The sequence below is a fragment of the Siniperca chuatsi genome, linkage group LG14, assembly GCF_020085105.1.
Source record: "Siniperca chuatsi isolate FFG_IHB_CAS linkage group LG14, ASM2008510v1, whole genome shotgun sequence".
NCBI lineage: Eukaryota > Metazoa > Chordata > Actinopteri > Centrarchiformes > Sinipercidae > Siniperca > Siniperca chuatsi.
This window is the reverse complement of record NC_058055.1, coordinates 7,188,393-7,210,993: the sequence shown is the minus strand read 5'-3', so window position 1 is coordinate 7,210,993 and position 22,601 is coordinate 7,188,393. Positions and strand designations below refer to the sequence as shown.

The 22,601-nt window shown below is 40.4% G+C and overlaps 1 protein-coding gene across 5 annotated transcripts in view; it reads left to right on the top strand.

Annotated features, from left to right (window-relative positions):
- specc1 (sperm antigen with calponin homology and coiled-coil domains 1) overlaps positions 1-22,542 on the top strand; it is a 70,656-nt gene extending 48,114 nt beyond the window's left edge. For all 5 annotated transcript variants that reach the window (XM_044222114.1, XM_044222115.1, XM_044222116.1 and 2 more), the window contains 5 exons: positions 236-380; positions 3,370-3,472; positions 12,767-12,883; positions 18,237-18,296; positions 21,321-22,542. In XM_044222114.1, the coding sequence (XP_044078049.1) occupies positions 236-380; positions 3,370-3,472; positions 12,767-12,883; positions 18,237-18,296; positions 21,321-21,410 (515 nt within the window). In that variant the 3' untranslated portion in view covers positions 21,411-22,542. The remainder of the gene's footprint in view (positions 1-235; positions 381-3,369; positions 3,473-12,766; positions 12,884-18,236; positions 18,297-21,320) is intronic.
- Positions 22,543-22,601: the final 59 nt, after the last annotated feature.

Here is a 22,601-nt window from a genome sequence, read left to right as displayed (position 1 = left end):
AAGTTACATGTATTGAATTTGCTTTCCATTTCCATTTGTTCCATTTCTCCTTTCATGCCCTGTTCTTGAATGTTTATACCGTACCCATACTTTTGTTGCAGTCCTGCTTTACATTTTACATAAAGCACTGTACAATGGGATTTGTCAACTGTGCTTTATAAAGTACTATGTTTCTGACTCACTCTTCACATTCTCCTTTGCCTCCCTCTCTTTCCTGCATTCTTCACTCCCCCAGATAAGTTGCCGGGCTGCGGGGAAGACCTGAAACCTACCAGCCTAATGAGGAAGAGCCCTTCTCTAGAGTCTGTAATCAAAACCCCCGCCTCCTTCGGCAACCGCACAGCATCATTCAGCTACCACCGAGGCAACAGCAAGCTCAGGTGGGCTTACCCAAATGATTTTGTCCAATACTTCTCTGTGAGATAATTCCAATTCTAATGGAATAGGATAGTGTTTGTTGTTGTAATTCTCATTTCTGCCACAAGAGGCTGAAGTGTGCCACTACCCCATGTTCTAAATAGGACTTCCAGGTGAAGCGCCAATTAAAATACATTTCTAGCCAAAAGAAAGACATGACAGTAATCTTACTGCCATTTTCCCCCCACCTGTTTCACAGATGAAAAACAAAACATTTCACAAACTTGGAAAGATCATCCTGGCAAAACCTTTTTTCACCGGTTCTTAAGTAATAAACACAGGAGAGAAAACAATTTAGATCAGACTTCTTTTTTCTCACTTGCCTCTCAGGGCTTTCATAGAGAGACTTTGTGGACAGTGTTGATGTGAGACAGATGGCTTTAACACAGTACGTGGAGTGTTCAGAAAAGAGACAGATGTTAAACAAACTTTCATCTTGTGACTTCTGGCATGACTTGCTGTCATTTCCCGCACAGACCACTCCTCTCTGTGTACACACAAAAATGACCAATTGTACCACTCCATTTAGCTAGACGCATGTTCAACTACAATTACAACAGGTTATATTTGGGGCAGATGACTCAGTGTTTTTTTACGAGACAGTAAAGTTTGTTGAAGCAGTAAAATACTTGGGAATCACACTGGACAACACCCTCAGCTTCAACCAACATAGTTACTGTTGACATTAATACACACTACTCTCAGTGATCTGGAAATTAAAAAACCTGTCTGTCCAACCTCACCTCTTCCTCTGGGATCATGATATTATTGAGCTCTCTGCTCTTCACCATCTGTATTTACAGTAGTATTATTAGATTAAAGTTTCAAAGATCACACACACACAGCCACAAAGATAATTGGTTTTCCCTCCCCCAGCTGATCTTTTTTTCAGCATCTATCTATCTAAATGCTCTCACATATTAATACATTATCAATGTACAGTAAATGTGTGTCACTGTATTGTAGCCCTTCACACAGGCCTTGTCTCTCAAACAGCGGATCAGCAGCAGTACATCACTGTGTTTAGTATGGTTTTAGGGTTATGATATAGCTGCTGTATCACTGCTGATAAATGCACACAATCTCTGCCTATACTGCAATATTTGTTTAGAGAGGATCTTGCTGCTTCTGGCCTTGCTGTGCCTCAAACAGAGAAATAATGAATTTAACAGCAGAGCTGCTGTGACGTGTGAAATGTTTACCATGCTCAGAGCAATGACCATGTCTTGTGGTCTTCCCATGGCCTCAGCTTCAGCACAAACCCCAGGGAGCAGACCCTCTGAATAACACTGCAGATAGGCATTTAACCTGTTGTACCACTTGTAATTTATATCTTTTTATGCAGTCAGTATACTGTATATAAACATTTGAATATGAGCCCATGGATGTGGAATGGCAAAATTAGGAGGGAGGCCAAAAAAAGACTGTGCTAAAGCTTTACAGCCCACATTTAAAGCCAGGCCGAACATCCTGAGCTGTATGTCGTTCACTCCAGCGTAATCTTGAGCCAACTCTGAACTCTAACACAAATATACTGAACTGCAAAGAAGCTTCAATCTTGTAATGATAACACAAGATCAAACAATAGAGTGCTTTTCAGAGAGGGAACATTTGGAAATTAGATATGAAATTATGTAGGAAAGTAAAGTAAAGTAATGTAAAGGAGTATCAAAGCATTGTACAAATGGATCATTTTAATTCTTTAATACTAGAATGTATTTTCATTTTCTCCATCATGGAACATGCTGCGCAGGCCATTATACAGTATCATCCCTGCGGTATTTCTCTGTTTTTGTCATTATGCCTCTATGTCTACAGTATAAGGTTTTAATCTATACTGTAGTTAATATTAATGCTACATATAGTTAATATTAATGTTACATATATATATATATATATATATATATATATATATATATATATATATATATATATATTATTTGAAGACTGTGATCTTGTCTGAAATATTTGAGCATTAATTAGTTTACCTAATGGTCTCATTATCATAATTTGATGCACCATATTACTTTAAATAATAAGGTGATTGAACAAGTCTCAACTTACAAATACCTGGGTTTTTTCCTAGAAGACAATCTGTCTTTGAAACATCATATCGAGTGTCTTACAAGAAACATTTTTATCAGTGATTGATTATGGTGATTATGGTCTCTGATTCTGGTTTCCGTACACAAGTGCTTTTAAAGTTTTTGCCCCCTCATCTTGGTGTGAGCTACAGAGACACCTTAAGCTAGATTATTTTATTAGCAGGGAAGATTATAAAAACAGGATTAAGGACTACTTGACCACTGAATGCACATGTCCTGTTACTGAACACTGCTAATTGATTGTTTGACGAAATCTGTTGTTTAAGTTTGTTGCTTGTTTTTTTATGTGAAACTTTTTATGCTGCTGTCTTGGCCAGGACTCCCTTGTAAATGAGATTCTGAATCTCAGTGGGAATATTCCTGGTAAAATAAAGGTTAAATTAAATTAAATTAAAACATTAAATATTTATGATGCATCATTAGGCAGCTCAACTGCGTACTCGTGTAACTTTCCTGATCTAAAAAACAATATTTACAAAATAGTAAGGAGTAAAACATTTAAGCCCCTGAAGCACCCCTAGCAGAAATCTGGAAAGAATCTTATGAACTAGTTTCAGACATGGTGAAATCATTTCCTACAAAGGATATTCATCTGGAAAAATGCTTATTTAATTGAACTGAGTTTTATACTATGAGACTAACAGAACTTAAATAACTTTTTTCATGTCTATGTACATTGAAGTTTGTGTGTGGATGTGAAGATAATAACAGTTTTATGGGGTAATCAAACACTGCACTTATCATATTCCAAATAACATACTTTCATCTCTCTCTCTCTCTCTCTCTCTCTCTCTCTCTCTCTCTCTCTCTCTCTCTCTCTCGTGGTTTGTGTTTCCCTGGTGACAAGTGTGGAAAGAAAGGACCCTTTGGTTGCTCTGGCGCGGGAGTATGGAGGATCTAAGAGGAATGCTCTACTGAAGTGGTGCCAGAAGAAAACAGAAGGCTATCCGGTAGGGATCACAGGCCAGAGACTTCTCCAAGGCGGGCCTCATTCACTTTCACACCCTGCTTTTCTCTGCATCTTTGTCTGACAGTTTTATTTTAGTCTCACACTCTTCAGGTTTTCATTTAAAAGTGAGATGACATTACCCACCCCCACCTCCCCTTCATATTGCATGGATGCAGCATTGGTCTGTCTATGCCCTCAGGTTTGGTAGTTATTTCATTTATTCCAGCCATCACTGAGGTGTTAGACTGTAGTGGCACATTACTGTTTGCAGACACACCATTCACCCACCTGTCATCTCACAGGGGATATGAAGTCACTGTGGCACAGAGGTAATGGAAACAATGAAGCAAACAACTCAGTGTTACAGACACACTGGGTTTGTGTATTTATATAGCCCCCCTTGTTTTTTATGGATGTCTATTTGTTTATGCATTGTTATTGTGCTGTGTCCCCATCTGTGTTCCCTGTATCCATGGAGCCAAGTGCTGACAATCACCTGGCTTTGCTGTTCCCCCAATACCCAGTTTAAGGAGCCAATTAAACCCAGTGGGATTAGAGATTTGCCCATGTAATCATCATGTTTGTGTGCCAGCATGCCAGCTAGTTAATGCTAAAACTCTTACCACCAGGTAAGGACTGGTCCCAGCCTGCAAACTCTTAATTTACGAGGAAGAGGAGTCATTTCAGCCCTCTCAGCATTCTAATAGAAGATTAATTAAAGTTGTAAACATAGATTATTCTGTTTCTGTTTAGGGTGAGTCTAATAGCATGTAGCTCTGGCTTGAGCAAGTACGAAAAGGCACGGGTGATGATAACTGCTAAACGTAGAGCCAACCTTCCCAGTGGTAAATGGTCTGAATAATTGGATGAGTTGTCAGATCAATAGTTCCTATTTCTCAATGCTGCTTAGTGTACTTTGAGTCACCCTCCCTTCGTCTGAGGTTGTGTGTTAGATGGTCACTCGCCGCATGTGTTGGTAAAACACACACAGCAGATCCTCTGTGATGGAAATATCTGAGCAGATGAGATAAAACTGCTGCTGACCAACAGACAGTCTGATGATCTGTCTGCTAGACCTGTATACAGACTGCCATGGCTCAAATTGTGGGTGATTATGAAAGAAAGAAAACTTTTTAATTCAGAGTGCTACAGAGGAAACTAACAAATGAAAACGGAGTAAGTTGCTAACTAGATTAGTAGACAGAAGAAGAAGGTTTTGACTGTGCAGGGCAAATATTTCCAGTATACAGGTTCAAGTTTATTAAACAAGAATTTAAAAGGGATTAAAAGGCTAAAGAAAGTCAAGCGATCTGATGTCTTCAGGCAGTTTAGCCTCAGAGGAAATGGATGAGAGCACCAGCTAAAGGCTCAAATTCAGTGGTGGAAGAAATACTCAGATCCTTTACTTAAGTAAAAGTAGTAATACCACAGTGTAAAAATATTCTGTAATAGTCCTGCATTTGGAATTTTACTTTTACTAAAATATTAAATAGTGTTATATTCTTATATATTAAAGGGCTATACTACCAGAAGCAGAGAAGGTTTGGTATTTTTGCTTGCTAATAGAGTTAAATGATCATTGGATTATCAAAATGGTGGACAATTAATTTTCTGTTGATTAATTAATCAATGTTATGATTTATGCTTTGTATAAGCAGCATTTTAAGGTGGCAGCTGATCAAGATGGAGCTAATTTGAACTCCTTTATGGCTTATTGGGTATAGTTTAATCTACAAACATGTATCATATTTTATTTATTCATCATATGTTTTGTATGTATGCATGCAAAGTAACTAATAACTATAGCTTTTAAACAAATGTAGTGGAGTAAAAAGTACAATATTTCCCTCTGAAATGTAGTGGAGTAGAAGTATAAAGTAGCATCAAATGAAAATACTCAAGTTAAGTACAAGTTGCTCAAAATTGTACTTGAGTATAGTACTTGTGCTTAGGTACGTTCCACCGTTGCTTTGATTTAAATGGACTCTTAAAGTTAAATACTAACCCAAGTGGAATTGCAAATCTCAGTTCAGTTCAGGACAGTTGGGTCTAGCAACATGAAACCCTTAACAGAGCCTCATTCCCATTTAACTATGGAACCTATGATCCCCTCTCACAAAGGGCTTAGCAACACAGTGTGATTATTTGAAAGTATCAGGAATGCAGTAAGAAGATTTGGCTACTAGGAGTGTTTCAGTCTGTGGCATAATCAGTCCCCTCCTGGAGTAACTGTTCTTGATTCGAGCTGTGATCCTTTGTGTTTGTGCATTTTCTTCATGTGCGCTATGTGCCTGACCTGTAATTGGATTCATTCACAGATTATTAGGCAGTTAACCTTAAAAATGTCTATTTTTAGAACCAGTTTGACTGCCCTCAACTGTTTTACCTTAAGGGCATTTGATCATGCATATGCATATCTATTTCCATATGTTCAGAATAAATGTTTTGCATATCTGAAGGGAATAAAGACAACAATGTTTTTATATCTGTCCATCTGTCCAACTTTTAGTCAGAACGATTTCCCAAATATTATGTACATTTGGAATTTAACTTTGGTTTCTCAGCAGAAATATATATATATATATATATGGCTGTTATTTGTCTCTTGAGCTTTTTCCTTTTTCTGGTGAATTCCACTATCTTCCACAGGGATTTCTGTTTTCTAGGATGCATGAATATGTACTGTATGTTTGCGTGTGTGACATATAGTGTTTGTGCATCAGTTACAGTAAGTGGAGCCCAGGTGAGTGCTCTGCACCTGTGCATATGTGACCACAGGCCCCTGCTTGAGTCTTATGGCGAGCTGAGGGGAAAGGTTACTGTCAGAGGATGTGTTGAGCTTCATTTGTCTGGTCAAAGGTCAGGCTGTTACAGTGTTATGAGGCCTCCGTCCACATGGTCGCTATTTACTGGCCTAATGTCGAAAAAAAAGACTTATCTGTCACACGGTTTGTAGCTCCAGGACAGCAAAGGCACAGAGACCAAGACGATCACCCGAAATACAACCACATCCAGGTTGCCTGCTTTGTCTTGCTTCCTTTCTATCATGCTCGCGTTCTGCTCTGATAAAGGTTAGTGAGGTTTAGTTTTATCTATACATCCACATGCACTTTGCAGTTCCTCTCTTCTCTACTGTGGACTAAGGTCAAAGAGGTAATAACTCAACACTAATTGGCTCTTTAGTATAGAGTCACCCAGTTGTATTTTATGCTTGGCCTCTTCGGGTTACATGATTAATGGTCACTTTGAAGGGGCAGCTTTTCAAACGGTGGAGTCAGGAAACAAGCTCTTATCATAAATCATGCTCATCTGCCAGCGCAGACCTAGAAAAGCTGCTGTGTGAGACAGAGACAAAGCCGATGGGAGGGTCAGCCCCGTGCCAGTTGTTATTACAGTCCTATTGTTGGCAGACCTTTTGGTCAAACAGCAGTCTAATTAAAGTGAAACAGAAAAGGGGAGCTATTATAAGCATGCTGGGAGATTATTTTTTATGTTTAGGGGCAAATAGCTGCCGCAGGCACACTCAATCTGTGTGATTATAGCTGGACACAAAGCCTGATGTCACACGTTGCCTGTTTACTGTGACCAATAAAGGGTTTAGAGAGATGCAGTTCGTGTCTATGTATTGATGTGTGTGTGGATGTGTTGGTGTGAACATGTGTCTGCCATATGGATCTTGTCTCTGATCAATCTGTGACAGCTAACACAGCTAGAGAAAGAAAAGGGAAAACATAGCAAATGACATGCATGTAAACACACACACACAGGGAGAGGGAGAATGTAGTGTATGAAGGGACGTGTTTATGGTAAATGGTAATTGAACCGCCGACCTTTCAATTGGTGGTCGACCCACCACAGCCATGGCTCCATACCTATCAGCTGGCTCCATACGCCAGTAACGCAGAGGTCCTTAGAGCAAATAAATACCTGACCTGTGTTAAAGTCTCAGCTGAGGATGAGATGGGAGCTCAGACATGCTCCATCACACCTTAAATGTCAGATTCTGCGAAGCACAGATCGATCAGTGAAGACCTTAAGATGGCTCTGATTGACTCTGCCCTGTGGGAGAGACTGAAGGGGCCTCTCACAGGAAATTGGTATTCACAAGGGATCCTATGCACGTCAGTGCTGCACTGGACACAGACTTGATCGCTTTTATACAACTTCTTTTACACTGGTTTTCAAGGCAGCTTGTAAGATCTGACTCAAATGAGCATATTGCTGTATAGCTACACTCGGCCTGAAACTTAAAGTTTTGTGTCTTCCGTCTGTGCGTAACTCTTTCCTGCTCTCCATCTCAAAGTCTTTACATTGTCTGACTGGGCATTGTTGTTGGACAGCAACCAGGAGTTGTGATCACAAAGCAAGCTGGACCATTTTCATATCTAATTTTGAAGTTTTCAAAAGCAAAATCTCATATTTTTGTGTCAAAACCTTTGATGTACACTGTGAATCCTTCCACCTTAATTGCAAAATTTTCACACAGCTGTCGTCTCGTACTCAAAAGCAAAATATCTACTTGTTGTGGTTCCAGTTTTACAATTTTTGGCCAAAGGCTTTCTTTCTCTGTTGGAAAACACTCTCTAGCCTCTTACTGTATATTTATCAGGCGCTTTGATGTCTTAATTTAGGACAGCTCCGGACACTTTTTAAACCTTTTTTTCTCAATTAACCATAGAAGCCAAACAAAAATAAATGTGCTGTTTGTTCAAGATGGGAACAATGAGCAAAGGCTCTGAACATTAGGCTCAGCTGGGCCTGACAGAGCACGGCTCATCCGGCTTCGTCTGGGAAACTCACACACGCACACACAAAGCCATTGAAGAGACAGGAATGGAACCCCAGGCGAGTGTGGAATGGAGGTCAGACATCGAGGAGGGAAGGGAGAGGGGGTAGGAGTTCAAAGAGTAACCATTACTTTAAGTTCTAATAATGTAGGATTAACAGTAATAGCACTGTGAGTGAGATCATCAGTGTAAAATAACAGATTGCAATTGATCGTAGTAGAGAGCTCATTGCAGTTGAAAATGAATTAAGTAAATGTGCCATGTCATTTTTTATTCCTCAAATCATCAAGAATTGTAATTTCTAAACAATATCTGGGTCAAATATTGAGTTATAGTTTTCCCCTGAGGTATGAGGAAACCGATAGCCTAGCTCCTTAGCGTTGAGGACATATTGAACATTTAAAGCGCTTTGAGTGCTCGGATGACTAGAAAGGCGCTATTTACCATTGAGTGCAAGAGATAAATGGCACAGCTGTGGTGATTGTTGCCTCAGTGATGTGCTTTTTTAAATTTAAAGATTATTTTAAATGGTGAGGAGTAACATTATTTTGCGATAACTATGGAGCTATACTAGAATAACTGACACGCTCAGAGTAATTTTACACCACAACTTTGAAGTGGATCATAGTTCATGTTAATAGATTGTATGTTAATACTTTAAAAGAGATAGTACCAAGCAGAGTACATTTTATTAGATCTTACATTGCAACCATGGATTTAAACTCTATGGTAATCTAGATCTCTTTTATATAATCAGATAGGTGAACATTTTCAGTCAAAGGCAGATTTATCATAAATCATCAGTACAGTTGACCTGTTTGCTCTTGTCCCCACTTTGACCTTGTTCCCCTCCCCTCTCTTTATCCTGCCTGTGTGCAGAATAGGTCCATTAAATGGTATGTAGAGACAGGCTGAATCTATGGAGAGCAGCACTCCCCAACTCCACCAGCTCTGTGATGTTTCCTGTTTCCCTGTTGCCCTGTCTTTATCTCCACGGTCCCGCCTGCCTGGGCTTTCAGCTTGTCATTGCTCATGACTATGATTCATTGCAAGGTACATTAGGGTGTTCTCCCCCTCTCTCCCTTCTCTGTCTCTTTGTCCACCCTCCCACCCCCCACCCCGTTCTTGTTGTTACTCTCTTTTTTTCATTTTCATTTTTGTTTCTTTCTTACTTCATTCTTGGGTTGTTTGTCTTCTTGTTGCCCTCCTCATTCAGTCGAGGTGAAGTAGAGAGATTCTGTGACAGGAAATATACTGAGACTAGCTCATCAGTCAGATGACTCTCAGGCTTGATGTCTCCTGCTTTCACCCTTTAGACTGATGGGTTTTTAACAAACATGTGCATGCATGTGTGTGTCAGCTCATCTGTGGCTCAAATTTCTAAATGGTTTACAGCAGAGAGGATATGTTGTCCAAATCGTTTTCTTTTGTGAACTATGTAAAAAGTAAAAATATTACATTGAATATACAAAAATAGACCAATTTTCCACCATTTCTTTCCGCTTATAGCAGTTTCTACAGTAGCTGCAAATGTTTTGCTGCCTGCTTTTTGTGACATCGGCATGATATTTAAAACAAGCTATGTATAAGCTTTTTGTTTTTAGTGTGCCCTATTTAAAGGCTGAGAATCAATGCCGTAGCATGGGGCCATTCTTCATAAGAACAGTTGTATGTGTGACATGTCTATGTCTGCATTTTGTTACCTTGTGAAAATTTCCAGGCTCATTTTCACCCGTAATTTAACTATTGATGTTATCATAGATCTTATCTGCTTCCCACTTGGAGGCAGACCAAAGTAAATTGTCTCTGTTCAGTCCTCTCTCTGTACAAGCCCCTGCTTCTCTCTTATACTAAAAAGCGACGGCTCTGCCTTTTGTGCCGAGAGAGACGCTTCCTGTCGCTTGATGCTGTGTTTGCTTTTCTGAGCCGGCTCCCAGAGAGCTGTTGTTGTCCGCTGCTGTTTTAGCATTTATGCCTTTCCCTCTCTTTCTACCCCGAACGAACCCCAACCCATTTGCTCTCCCACTCCCACCCAGAACTCGAACATACCTACCTGCCCTAGCTTTGATTAGGTAATGTTTTCTCCTCAGACCACTGCAACACCCAAACACACACTCTCACACACATACACAAACTGCCCTCTGCAACCTATGTTATCAGCTTATTGGTTATTGCCTATCTTGGTCTCGGAGTCTCTGGGAGTCTGACTAACCCCCTATCACTCCCTCTGTGTGTGTGTGGCATGCTGTAAGGGATATTCAAACTCTATCAATTTCAGATTTAGGGAGATGATTAACAGTAATATGATAAAATATTTACTGTATGTTAATACTAACAAAACATTACATCATATAACAAAACATGACATTTAATTAAACATTTACAAAGTCTATAGCCATGCTATCAGCTCTGTGAGGGTAAATGCTAACATCTGCATGCTAACATACTCAGAATGACAATGCAAGCATGCTGATGATTAGCAGGTTTAATGTTTACCATGTTCACCTTCTTAGTTTAGCATGTTAGCATGCTATTTGCTAGCGCTGAACTTTGAGCACAGTGGAGGATGATGGGAGTATGGGAAGTACTGGACAAAGAGAATGGTCATTCTATGATGACCATGTATGCCTATACAAAATTTCATGGCAATTCATTAAATATTTGTTGAGATATTTCAGTCTGGACCAAAATGGTGGACTGACCGAACGACTGACATCCATAGAGCCACGCTACAACATGGCTTAAAAGTAAATAAAGATAAGTGAGGAAGCACTTTTAGCTAAAGGCACATTTTCATAACTGTGACCGGTAAAGGCCATAGCAACCGCCAGGTTATGTCAGTGTGAGAACAATAAACAAACATGCCACTTTTTGCTTATGAGCTAGGACGTGTATCAGTTCCACAGTTGCCTTCTCTCCTACAGTTTGTCAGCCTCTCACCTTGAAACTACATCGAGTTTTAAGAAGAGGTAACTGGCATCCATAACGCCAAAGCAGACAAGTGAAGGCAATCAGAAATAACACAGTTGTCAACAGTTCTTAGGCGCTCAGGGGATATTCATTACTGCAGCGACTTAGAGCTGTGATTTTTAATTATTGTCCTTTTAATTATTGTACCTCCATCAGGTAGTTAATTACATTCAGCTGGCGTCACATGTATGGATCAGTCACTGGTTAGATGAAAAATTAACAGGGCTCTGGTCATCAGGGCCTGGATTAAAGACCACTGGCTTAGAGCAACAGCAAACAAACACATGGCTGCATGTCTAATCTTTAGCATCTCACTAGAGCTATTGCTGTGTATACAGACACACAGATGTACCCAAAGATATTTAATGCAGTGCTTTATCCCAAACAATAAAAAAAAAATCTATTCCCTTTTTAACAAGCTGCACATTTAACTTTCTTGTTGTATGATGTTTTTCTGCTTTTTACACTACAGTGTTTTTTTTCCAGATTAAAAATTATATGTAAAACTATACATGTGGAAATGGAACAACCCAAGCAGATCTCTGGTCCGGGCAGAGGTGGAGGGGTGATGGTTGTGGTGGTTACATACTCAGCACTGAATATTTTAGGTTATTACGTTTGCAACATATATTGTAACATACTGTCATCCCTAATGTTAGTTACTGTATCTGGCCTTATGCGTATTGCTCATGCTGTCAGGAGGTGGCAGTAGGAGGGTAGATGTAGATAGCTGTACTTGCTAGATATTTTAACATCTGCGGTCCAGTATGCCAACACTGCACTGACCGGTACCGAGTCACAGTCCGGTCATTGATAGTTACTGATGCGTTGGTTTTGTGAAATAACGAGAAAGTTTTGCTATAACAAGATAAAGTGGAATGTTGTTATAACAGGAAATGGGAGCTTAGTGGAGGCCTATGACCCCTCACAGACACATACCCATGACTCAGGAGAGTCTCCCTGCCTGTGAGCCCCATTCCTAAAGCTCACAAGAGGGATAACATAGGAAGACACCGAAAATAACTTATCTATTCAACGGGGAGCCTGCAACGTCAAACAATGGCCTGGAGGAAGTCTTTCCTCCAAGCTCTCTACTCTTATCAGACCTTGAATGCGCTGTATAGGGTGTATGAGCTGACGATACTCTGTGAATTGCACACACACACACACAAAAACACAACAGACTGGACGTGCTGCTATGCACGTTCCTCACCCAGAGGACAGATCAGAGAGAGCATCAGAGGCTTAGTTGGGATCTAAGAAGAAGATCTTCCTTACATCCTCTAAAGGAAACACAACCAGGCATTAATAGACTCTGAAAGACCCAGAACAGCAAATAGCATTAGATTTAAATTTTCATGTTCTTTCCTGTGGTTCTATGACTTAATGGCTTTTTCATGGCCTGTTCATGTTGTCAAGAGGCTATTAGCTCTCCCACCTAAATTATGGGCACTTTTAGCTCATTATCTTTGTGTGACTTTTGTGACTTCTATGTTTTTTCATTGTCCTTGGTCTCCTCTTCTTGTCTCTGTCTACAGAATATTGATGTGACCAACTTCAGCAGCAGTTGGAGTGACGGCCTGGCTTTCTGTGCCCTCTTGCACACATATCTGCCTGCCCACATCCCTTACCAGGAACTCATCAGTCAAGATAAGGTAGGACACCACAGGAAGATCACACACACACACACACACACACACACACGCGCAAGACTTAGACTGACATAAGATTAGTACTTAACAGGTAGGTCAGGTCAGTGCCCCACCAGCAGGTAATAAGTGCAACCTAAGCACACTAAACAGATCGGAAATCAGTGTATTTATAGAAGGGACACATATGCGTACTACACGTTTCATACACACAGGCTCTCTCCTCATACCCTTACATTTATTCTTTCCTCTCACACATTATCTCCAACCCCCGTATCCAAATGCTGGCTTACTTGCATACTTGGATTCAGTCATCACTGGGTCATGACCCACATATATATACATCCATATGTGGTCAGTTTGTACCAGTACAGTGAGGTAGTTCTGGTGTACAGTGCATAGTGTAGATGACACAGAGCCCTGCAAAAGCTACTACAGCAACTTCTGACTGGATGCTTTACTGAGAAAATCCTTTCCTGTGTATTAGGATTGAGTTAATACAAAAACTGACTTCATGAGATTATTTACCAGAGAAGACAGTTGCATTTGTTTAGTAAGGTGGATTTTTCACAGTGGCTTGGCAGAGCTCAGTTTGCCTTAAAGAAAGTATAGCTGTTAACTTATTTGAACCTGCAGTGAATGTCCTCTCTGATTTGAGTAGAGCAAACAAATTGAATGTTCAGTCTCTTGCTGTTCTCTCTTCTACATAGACTTGCAGAATTGTGTCTCGAGAAAACACCGCACATAAAGTAGTTTGTGGAAAATGTGAGCCTGTAAACTGTGAAAATGGTCTGCTTATACAGTGTAGGTCTGAAAGATGCATGTTTGCCAAGAGGAAAATAAAATCTCTGTAATGCTTTGAAGCCATTTTTCCAGGAGTCATTTTTTCCACCATTAAGCTGCACATTACAGACTTCCTTCCTGTGGTGTTGTATACATTTTATAGGTCTGCCATATTGTCCACATAGCATTAAAAGACAGCATGAAGATGAATCATGAATGTAGCATTTGTGTAGTCATACTGTAAGTGATTCAGAGCACAGGCCAGTAGTGACTGTATAGCTCGGTGTTGACAGCTCTGTAATGTGGACATGCAGGTGGTATATACAGTAGCTTTGAAAACATTATGGTTCTTCTCTGGGGACTGCAGGTCTTTCAGCTTGCTACAACATTAAAACAATAGACAAACACCTCTGACCAGGCCTGACATCCTACGTGACAAATTAGTTGTGTAGGCGTGCATGCACGGTCGTGTAACATTGAGCTGATGACAGAGACATTGTGCGGCCCATCTCTCTGAATAATTCAATAGACGCGTGTTGACTTTAATAACTCTTGCTGAGTGACTTTCCCCGAGGCCCAAACACCCAACCTCTTCCCAGTATAATCTGTCCTTCCAATAATCCTATTACTGCCCTCCTTCGCCCTTTATGTTTTTAAGAAAACAAGGATATAGGTGGAATTATATTTTAGGTGAAAGAGATTTGCTCTTTCAAGTAGCAGTGTACAGCTGCAGAACTAATTATTAAGAATTCATCATTTATTCATTCGTCATCCCAGCTGTGCTGATGTCTAGAGGCAGTTAATATGGTTCCAGTGCTTGTGAGAGTCACGATTAATGACTCAAGGATCTGCACTCTCAATTCAAAAGGCAGAAAAAATTTAACTTGAGAGTCGAGAGCGATTGAAAGAAGCACAATGAATTACGTGGGTGAGTTCAAGTTTCTATAAACAGTGCTAACTTATGAGGATAGGTTGTATTTTACTCTCAAGTTTTGATTTATCATTTCCTTTCTGTGGAGAAATGGCCATACAAAACTCCACAGTTTCATAAGGAGAGTTACAGGGGTTCACTCATGGGGATGTTAATTTTACTTTGCGAGGCAGCTGGATTTGCTAGATAACATGAGATCATGCAAGAATTCATCTCGCCAGGCTTTAAGATGTGCGCTTGTGGCCGAACCACAGTGGTTCGGACCAATCAGCATCCAATGAAGAACTTAAAGAGAGAAAACTGATGGATGGATACATGTCAAACGTGGACCTAAAAAAGTGGGACATTTTGTAAAATTACCTTCAAAGAACCTTCAGAAAGGACTCTAAAGAAGGGGTAACATCATTAATCAGCAAGAACAGAAGAGTTTTTGCCAGTGAAGTGGAGGTAAGCAGCAGTAGCTGCCCCTGCTCCCCCTACCCACCCACAGCAGTAGAGCTATGCTGCAGTTGTAGCCCAGCCTGCTGCCACTGTCCCTCCTTCTGCTACCTCTGAGCTGGGAAACATCAGGGGGATGCTTGCACACCCTGTGCACCCGGCTTCTGTTCAGCTAAGATGTACATACTCAGAACACCTTCCCACTTGAGTAACAGAACAACATGGAAATGTATTATTAGTTAGTAGTAGTAATAATAATAGCAATAATAGTAATCAGTACAGTGGTAATATTAGTGAAAATAGTACATGCCTCAATGGAATTCATGTCAAATTATCACTCAGTATAATGATAATAAAAATAACTTTATTTATATAGCACCTTTTAAAGTTTACAATATGCTTTGACAGACAAGGCATAGCAGAAACTGGATATCCAGAAGGCAATATAACAACAGAAAGCCAAACAGAAATGCCAAAACAAAGCAAGACAAAAGGAAACAATAAAAGCAATAAAGAGACAAATAAAAGGACGCATAAAAGTAAGTCTATAAAGATGAGTTTTAAAAAGTGATTTAAAAGAAGGCACTGATTCTGCCATCCTTCCACAGTTTAGGGGCCCTGATGGCAAAAGCATGATCACCTTTAGATTTGAGCCTCGACTTTGGAAAAGCCAGAAGAGCTGATGACCTAAGGCTGTGAGCTGGCTCAAATGGGGTCAACATTTCCATTATGTAGCTTGGGGCCAGACCCATGCGTGCTTAAAAAGTGATCAGTAAAATCTTAAAATCAATTCTAAAACGAACAGGGAGCCAATGGAGAGAAGCCAGGATTGGGGTGATGTGATGTATTGTAAATGTATAGATAGTTATAGGTGTTTTCATATTTGTCTTCGAGAGGCTGGTAGTAAGACACATGAAGTCCCTACTCCCTGAACAACTTGACCCTCTGCAATTCACCTATTGCACCAACTGGACAACTGGCGATGCAACCTCAGCTGCCCTCCACCTGACTCTCTCCCACCTGGACAGAAAGGACAGTTACATCAGAATGCTGTTCCTAGACTTTAGCTCAGCATTTCACACAATCATCCCTCAGAGGCTGGTCAGGAAGCTGAACCTGTTGTGCATAAACACTTCACTCTGCAACTGGATCCTGGACTTCCTGACTGACAGGCCTCTGTCTGTTAGCATAGTAAACAACGCCTCCAGGGTCACCTAACTGAGCACTGGTGCCCCCCAAGGCTGCGTGCTCAGTCCACTGCTGTTTACGCTGATGATCCATGACTGTGCTGCACAGCACAGCTCAAACTGCATCATCGTCATGTTTGCGGAGACAGTGCTGGGGCTCATCGGCAACAACGATGAGTCTGCATTAAGAGCTGAGGTCGAACGGCTGGTGCCACAACAACAACCTGTCTCTATATGTTCTCTAAAACAAGAGATGATTTTGGACTTCAGGAGGAATCCATACAGCGGATAGTGAGGACAGCTGAGACAATCATCGGAACCTCATTCAGACCAGCCACAAAACTATACCACAGACATTGTACCCACCGTGCAACTGACATCGTTGCAGAATCCTCCCACCCTTCTTATAGACTATTCACCCGCCTGCCGTCTGCCAAATGTATACTTGTATTATGGATGGGTTGAAAATAAAGAGTTTGAGTCTGAATCTCACTGTACAGGTTCATTTTGATTTGTTTTTAATGCGTTCATTTCATATAAGCTGCTGGAATATTCAGGGTCTCCACGCCTCAACCTTTGAGCTGAAGAGTGGAAACCCTGAATTCATGAAATCCATCAAAGACGTTGATGTAATTGTGTTGACATAAATGGGGGGGGAGTCATGTCATGTCATGATTTTTCTAAAATGCCCCAGATATCAGGAGAACAAATACCAGTTTACTATTAATAATCATATCATTGAACACAGTATGAGTTATACCTACCTTGGTATAACCATAACAGCATCAGGGAGTTTCAACATGGCAGTGAATGCACTAAAAGAAAAAGCTTGAAGAGCTCTAAATGCAATTAAGAGAAAATCTTATAATTTCCAAATTCCAATTAAAATCTGGCTAAAAATATCTGATACTGTCATCCAGCCCATTGTGCTGTATGGTAGTGCAGTATGGGGTCCACTCAGTCATCATAGCTGCACCCGTTGGGACAAACATCCAACAGAATCGTTACATGTAGAATTCTGCAGATACATATTACACAAACACAGAAAAAACAACCAACAGATGCATGTAGAGCAGAATTTGGCAGATACCCACTGATGATTCACATTTAAAAGAAAGCACTCAAATTTTTTAATCACCTTAAATCCAGCCCCCAGACGCCCTCCAAACTCAAGAGCTGAGCCCAGAAAAGAGTCCCCTATATCAGTAGGTGATGAGATTAACTGCCCCCGACACACACACACTGACCAGTCTCACAACAGCTCTGCTTTCCAAACACCAATCAGAGTAAACCAAATTATAACACAATGTAAAGAAACCTATTTGGAACATTGGAAAGAAGAAACTAAAAGCCAAAATAGATCTAAATGTTATCTGGCCCTAAAAAGAGATCATGAATTGGCAGAATATCTCTCTACTGTCAGAGATAGAAAGCAGAGACAGATCCTAAGCAAGTACAGGCTCAGTGACCACAAACTGACAATCGAAAAAAGAAGACAAAAAATCCTGGCAACCAAAAGAAAACAGAGTATGTGGTCACTGTTCGACAGGTGAGGGTGAGACAGAGATGCACTTCCTCCTACAATGTGCAACATTCAATGAAATAAGAAACATTTACTTTAACAAGTTCAACTCTGTAATCTCAGATTTCAAAATGCTAAATGATCTCTCAAAATTATAAATACTCCTAGGAGAAGGAGACAGGGCATCTCTTGCTGCCCAATATATATCAACATGACACAACCTGAGGGACAGTGAATGACCTAGACACACACAGCACACACATGCAGCTTTACACTCAAATAAACATAAGGGATAATAATAATAAACATAAGGGGTGCTCACACAAACAAGCTAAGGCTTACATATGTTTTAGACGGTCTCTTGGGTGTTTGTAGGGGTTTATAAATACATTTGTGGGTTTATTGTTGCTGTTTGAACCTCCATATGTGGTGTTGCAGGATGACGGGATGCAGGGAGTTTCACAGTGTCTCAATTCCCAATGGTTTGTTTTTCTTCAGGTCCGGAATCTGACCCTGGCTTTCCAGGCCGCCGAAAGCATTGGCATCAAACCCTCCCTGGTGAGTTGAGCTGCCACAGACCCCCCACACACACAAACACACTTAGATAACACAGAGGGACCCTTTGATTAGACAAATTGGAAACAGTAGACTTTGATTTGCCAAACTTTCAGGATGTGAAGCTTCAGAACAGAGATGGCCCACTACCATTTTTCCTCCTGACAGTCTTGAGCTTAACTCTGTCATATCAGTTACCCAGCCCTTTATTGCTGGATTGCCTCGAGCCTGTGTTTCAGCACGGTGTGCTGGAAATCCACAACACTTTGCATCAAGTGAAAAACTAACATACATAATACATAATTCAGATACAATTTGACTTTGATTAGCTTTGTTGGTTTGTGAAAACATTAGCAGCTGCCCTCGGAAATGGGTGAGTAATAACCAGCTGCTCCACTGAAATATTTAGACTTTCTGAGCATTTTATGAGAATATGCTTTCGTGTTTTGCCATGACGCAGACACTCAAAGAGCCATAATTACTTACATGTGTATTTTCAGTGAAGCAGTGCAATGTGCTAATGGCAGCAAATCTGAAGTGAACTGTCCATCTCTTAAAGGAATAGTTCGACATTTTGGCACATACACTTAGTTGCATTCTTGCAGAGAGTTAGATGAGAAATAGATGCTGCTCTCATATCTGTCCATTAAACATGAAACTAAAGCTTGGAGACTCTTAGCTTAGCTTAGCATAAAGACTGGAAGCAGGGGTAACAGCTATCTTGATTCCTTCCAAAGGTAAAAAAAAAAAAAAATCTGCCTGCATACCAGCACATCTAAAGCTCTCTTATTAACATGTTATATCTTGTTTGTTTAATCCGTACAGACACTTAAGTGTTATGAGACTAAGAGTCTACAGTCCCGCTATATGCTCTGCGAGGCTATACTTAGGCACAGCTGTGCTTTGAGCTAAATGCTAACGTCAGCATGCTAATATGCTCACAATAACATTGCTAACGTGCTGATGTTTAGCAGGTATAATGTTTACCATGTTCACCATTTTAGTTTAGTATGTTAGCATGCTAACATTTGCTAATTAGCACTAAACACAAAGTACATCTGAGGCTGATGGGAATCTCATGCAGGAATTTCGTCATAAAGCATTGAACAAATTGAAATTTTGACTTGATAACGCTAGATGGAGAGTTAAGGGGTCACCAATGTTCTTACAATTCATCCTGAGAAGGGGGCATGAATGTCTGTACCAAATTTCATCCTTCCATAAGTTGTTGGGATATTTCAGTCTGGACCAAAGTGCTGGACAGACCAACCAACTGACCGACCAAGAAACCACCATTGCCATTCCCTAATAAAAACAATGTTTAATGCTTTCATGGTTTTTTTTTCTTTTGTCTTTTTTCATTCTCATCTAAACACACATCACTGCCAGTAAGAGTGTGGACACTAAACAGTTTAATGCTGACTAGGTACTCACACACACACACACACACTTCCAGGGAAAACAAGATAAAAATAATTGGATTTAGAGGAATAATCTGTTGCAGTCTTACAGTCTGCAGCCAGTGGGAAGGAGGTATTTCTCCTCAGACCAACTTTTATTGGTGCTATACATACGAGTGGCACTTTTAATCATTTTAAATCTGAAACATGTAAGGGCTTAACAAATATGACCTCTCTTCCCCCTTCCTGTTCTGCATCTGTGCATGTTACTCTCTCTGCACTTCTGATGACAGCTTCATGTTTTGAGGAACATGATAAAACAGATGCATGTAGTTTGGGGTTTTTTTTAAGTCCAACAAAAATAACTGCTGTGAGATGACTTAGACTGTTTTATGTATTTTCTAACAGCTCATTTTCTCTAAATCTGAAAGAGCCAGCTGGAACGTCAGCAAGACATCTCTTTGTCTTATTAATTCTCCATTACATGCTTGTGGCTACAAGATTGGGTACAGTACACTGACATAGCAAACTTGTTTACATGTTCTCATTACTCGAACCCGACTGCCACGGGCTCTCTCTGGTCTCTACTGACATACTTCCATACATTGTTTTCAACTCCTTTATCTGCTGTATAAACAAACATCTCAGACACTGCGCAGAGAGCAGCTGATCAGCCACCCATTAGGAGGTTGAGACATCATGGAAGTGAAGCTTGTGTGTAAATCTAAACTAACGGAAGCTGCTGTGACGCCGGCTCGATAAGGACTCATGTGAAATCCTGGTTCACTGTCTGACTCATCACTGTCAGCCAGCATTTGTCACTGAGCGGCCGCCTGCAGCTTCACACAGCTGGTCACAGTCTTCTAATGAGAGGAGTTTCGTAATGCTATAGATTCCAGTTTTTCCTTAGCAGCTTAGGCACATTTTCTGAAGCACTTTTACAGTTGTCAAAACAAAAAAAGCCCATCACTCACTCAAAACATTCAACTCTTGTGGTAAAGTAAATAACTTCATCAGCGAGTTCATCACTACCGCTAAGATAACATGTTTTATCAGGTACAGGTTAGGTCAAGGCAGTCAAATGTCTAAGCGATTGTCTCAGTATGACAGAAGACACTAAAACGATGTTTCTTTATGTGATTTCTCACATTGAGACTTCCATACAGTCACCCAAGTCACCCAATCCTTTATAGCCGACTGAATGAACTCTGTCAGACAAACACCAGTTTCAACAGTCTGTTCACAGGTTTCTCACTGTCAGTGTTCACCCCTATTCACAGTGAGTACCTCATATGTAAAAGTCAGGTAAAACACAGAATGAAAAGTATCTAAATAGCATGTAAATAAGGAACTATTTAGAAACAATAGATTTGAGAATTGCAGTGTTTTGAGAAACATTTTCATTTGGCAATTGTTCCAAAGCAAGAGTGACTTCATAATAATACTGCTCACCAGATACAGCTAAAAGCTCATTTTCATCTGTAGTCTCTGGGCAGACCCTAACCCTTATTTTCTGACTGACCTGATGGGGGTGCTGTTTGTAAAGTTCAAAATTTTTACAAACTCTGAAATACTCCTACACCTAGCTTCTAAATCGTTCTTTCTCCCCTCTTACTGTTCCAAACAGGACATTGAGGAACTGATGAAGACCGACAGGCCGGACTGGCAGAGCGTCATGCAGTACGTCTCTCAGATCTACAAGTACTTTGAGACCTGACCGGCAGGGAAAGAGGAGCTGGTGATCGATGAATTGGAGGCACTGCGGCACTTTTCTGTCAACACTACATTCACCTTCCAGACAGACCCAACGCTGCCACCTCAACCCCTCTCCTGCTCACTGTTTGACACTAGAGACATGACTTCAAGTTCTCAAGAACAGAGAATTACTCAAACGGTCATGGAGCTGCTGTTTTCTAATTTCTCAACAGGACTCTACAGTCAGTGCTGACGCCCAAATTTACAAAGACTGCAGTCAGGAAACACATTACCATTTTGAACATGTGCCAAATCTTCTGCCAAAATACAACATACTAGACTATCTATGCATGGTTAAAGTGTTACCTTCTGTCTGAGTGCGCAGTGTGACGTATCCTTTCACTGAACAACGTGCAGTCATGAGTGAACCAGTGTGAACCCAACCTTTGGTAGATTTTGGCCGTTTGCTGAAATATTGCTTCAAAGAATCGATCACTCCTCATACTGAGTGCTTATTGTAAACAAGCTGGAGTGGTACTTCGCAGAGCAGAGTATTTTGAGCTGACAGGTTTGAGTTGAACTGAAGCCTTTATATTTTCCACTTTTAATTGTGTGTCCTTTAGTAAGACAAACCCTAGCCGCCATCCGTGATGCGACACTAAAATGATTTAACACTACGAGAGTTGCTGAAAAGTTTTGTAGAAATATTTTTTATGAAAAACAGATTGATCTCTATGTTTGCATTGTCTACAGCGTTAAGGATTGGCTGACTCAAACCATGGTACTGTGCCCTCTTGTGTTGTTGCTTCATGTTTTCCATCAAGACTCTCTCAACGTCTATGGTACTGCAGCTGCTTTGCAAAATATACATATGTATTTGGCATGCCATGTTAAATTATGAAGGACAGGATAACTTTTACATGTAAGAGTTGAGGCACAGCACTTTCTCTGTGATATGATTTAGACAAGCCTCCATCTGCAGATGCCCTTATGTTTTGGAAGATAAAAGTGTTATTTATTTATTTACAAGACATGCATCCTGAAAAGTGATAATGTGGACCGAAACGTATGCAGTTTTCTATTTATAGATGTCAGATTTGGAGGCCTGTTGGATGGATATTGCTCAATAAAGGATTGTCAAGTTTTATTTTCAATCATTCACTCTTTTATTATTCTTCAAGCTATTTTTCGACACAAAGATGCTTTCAGTGAA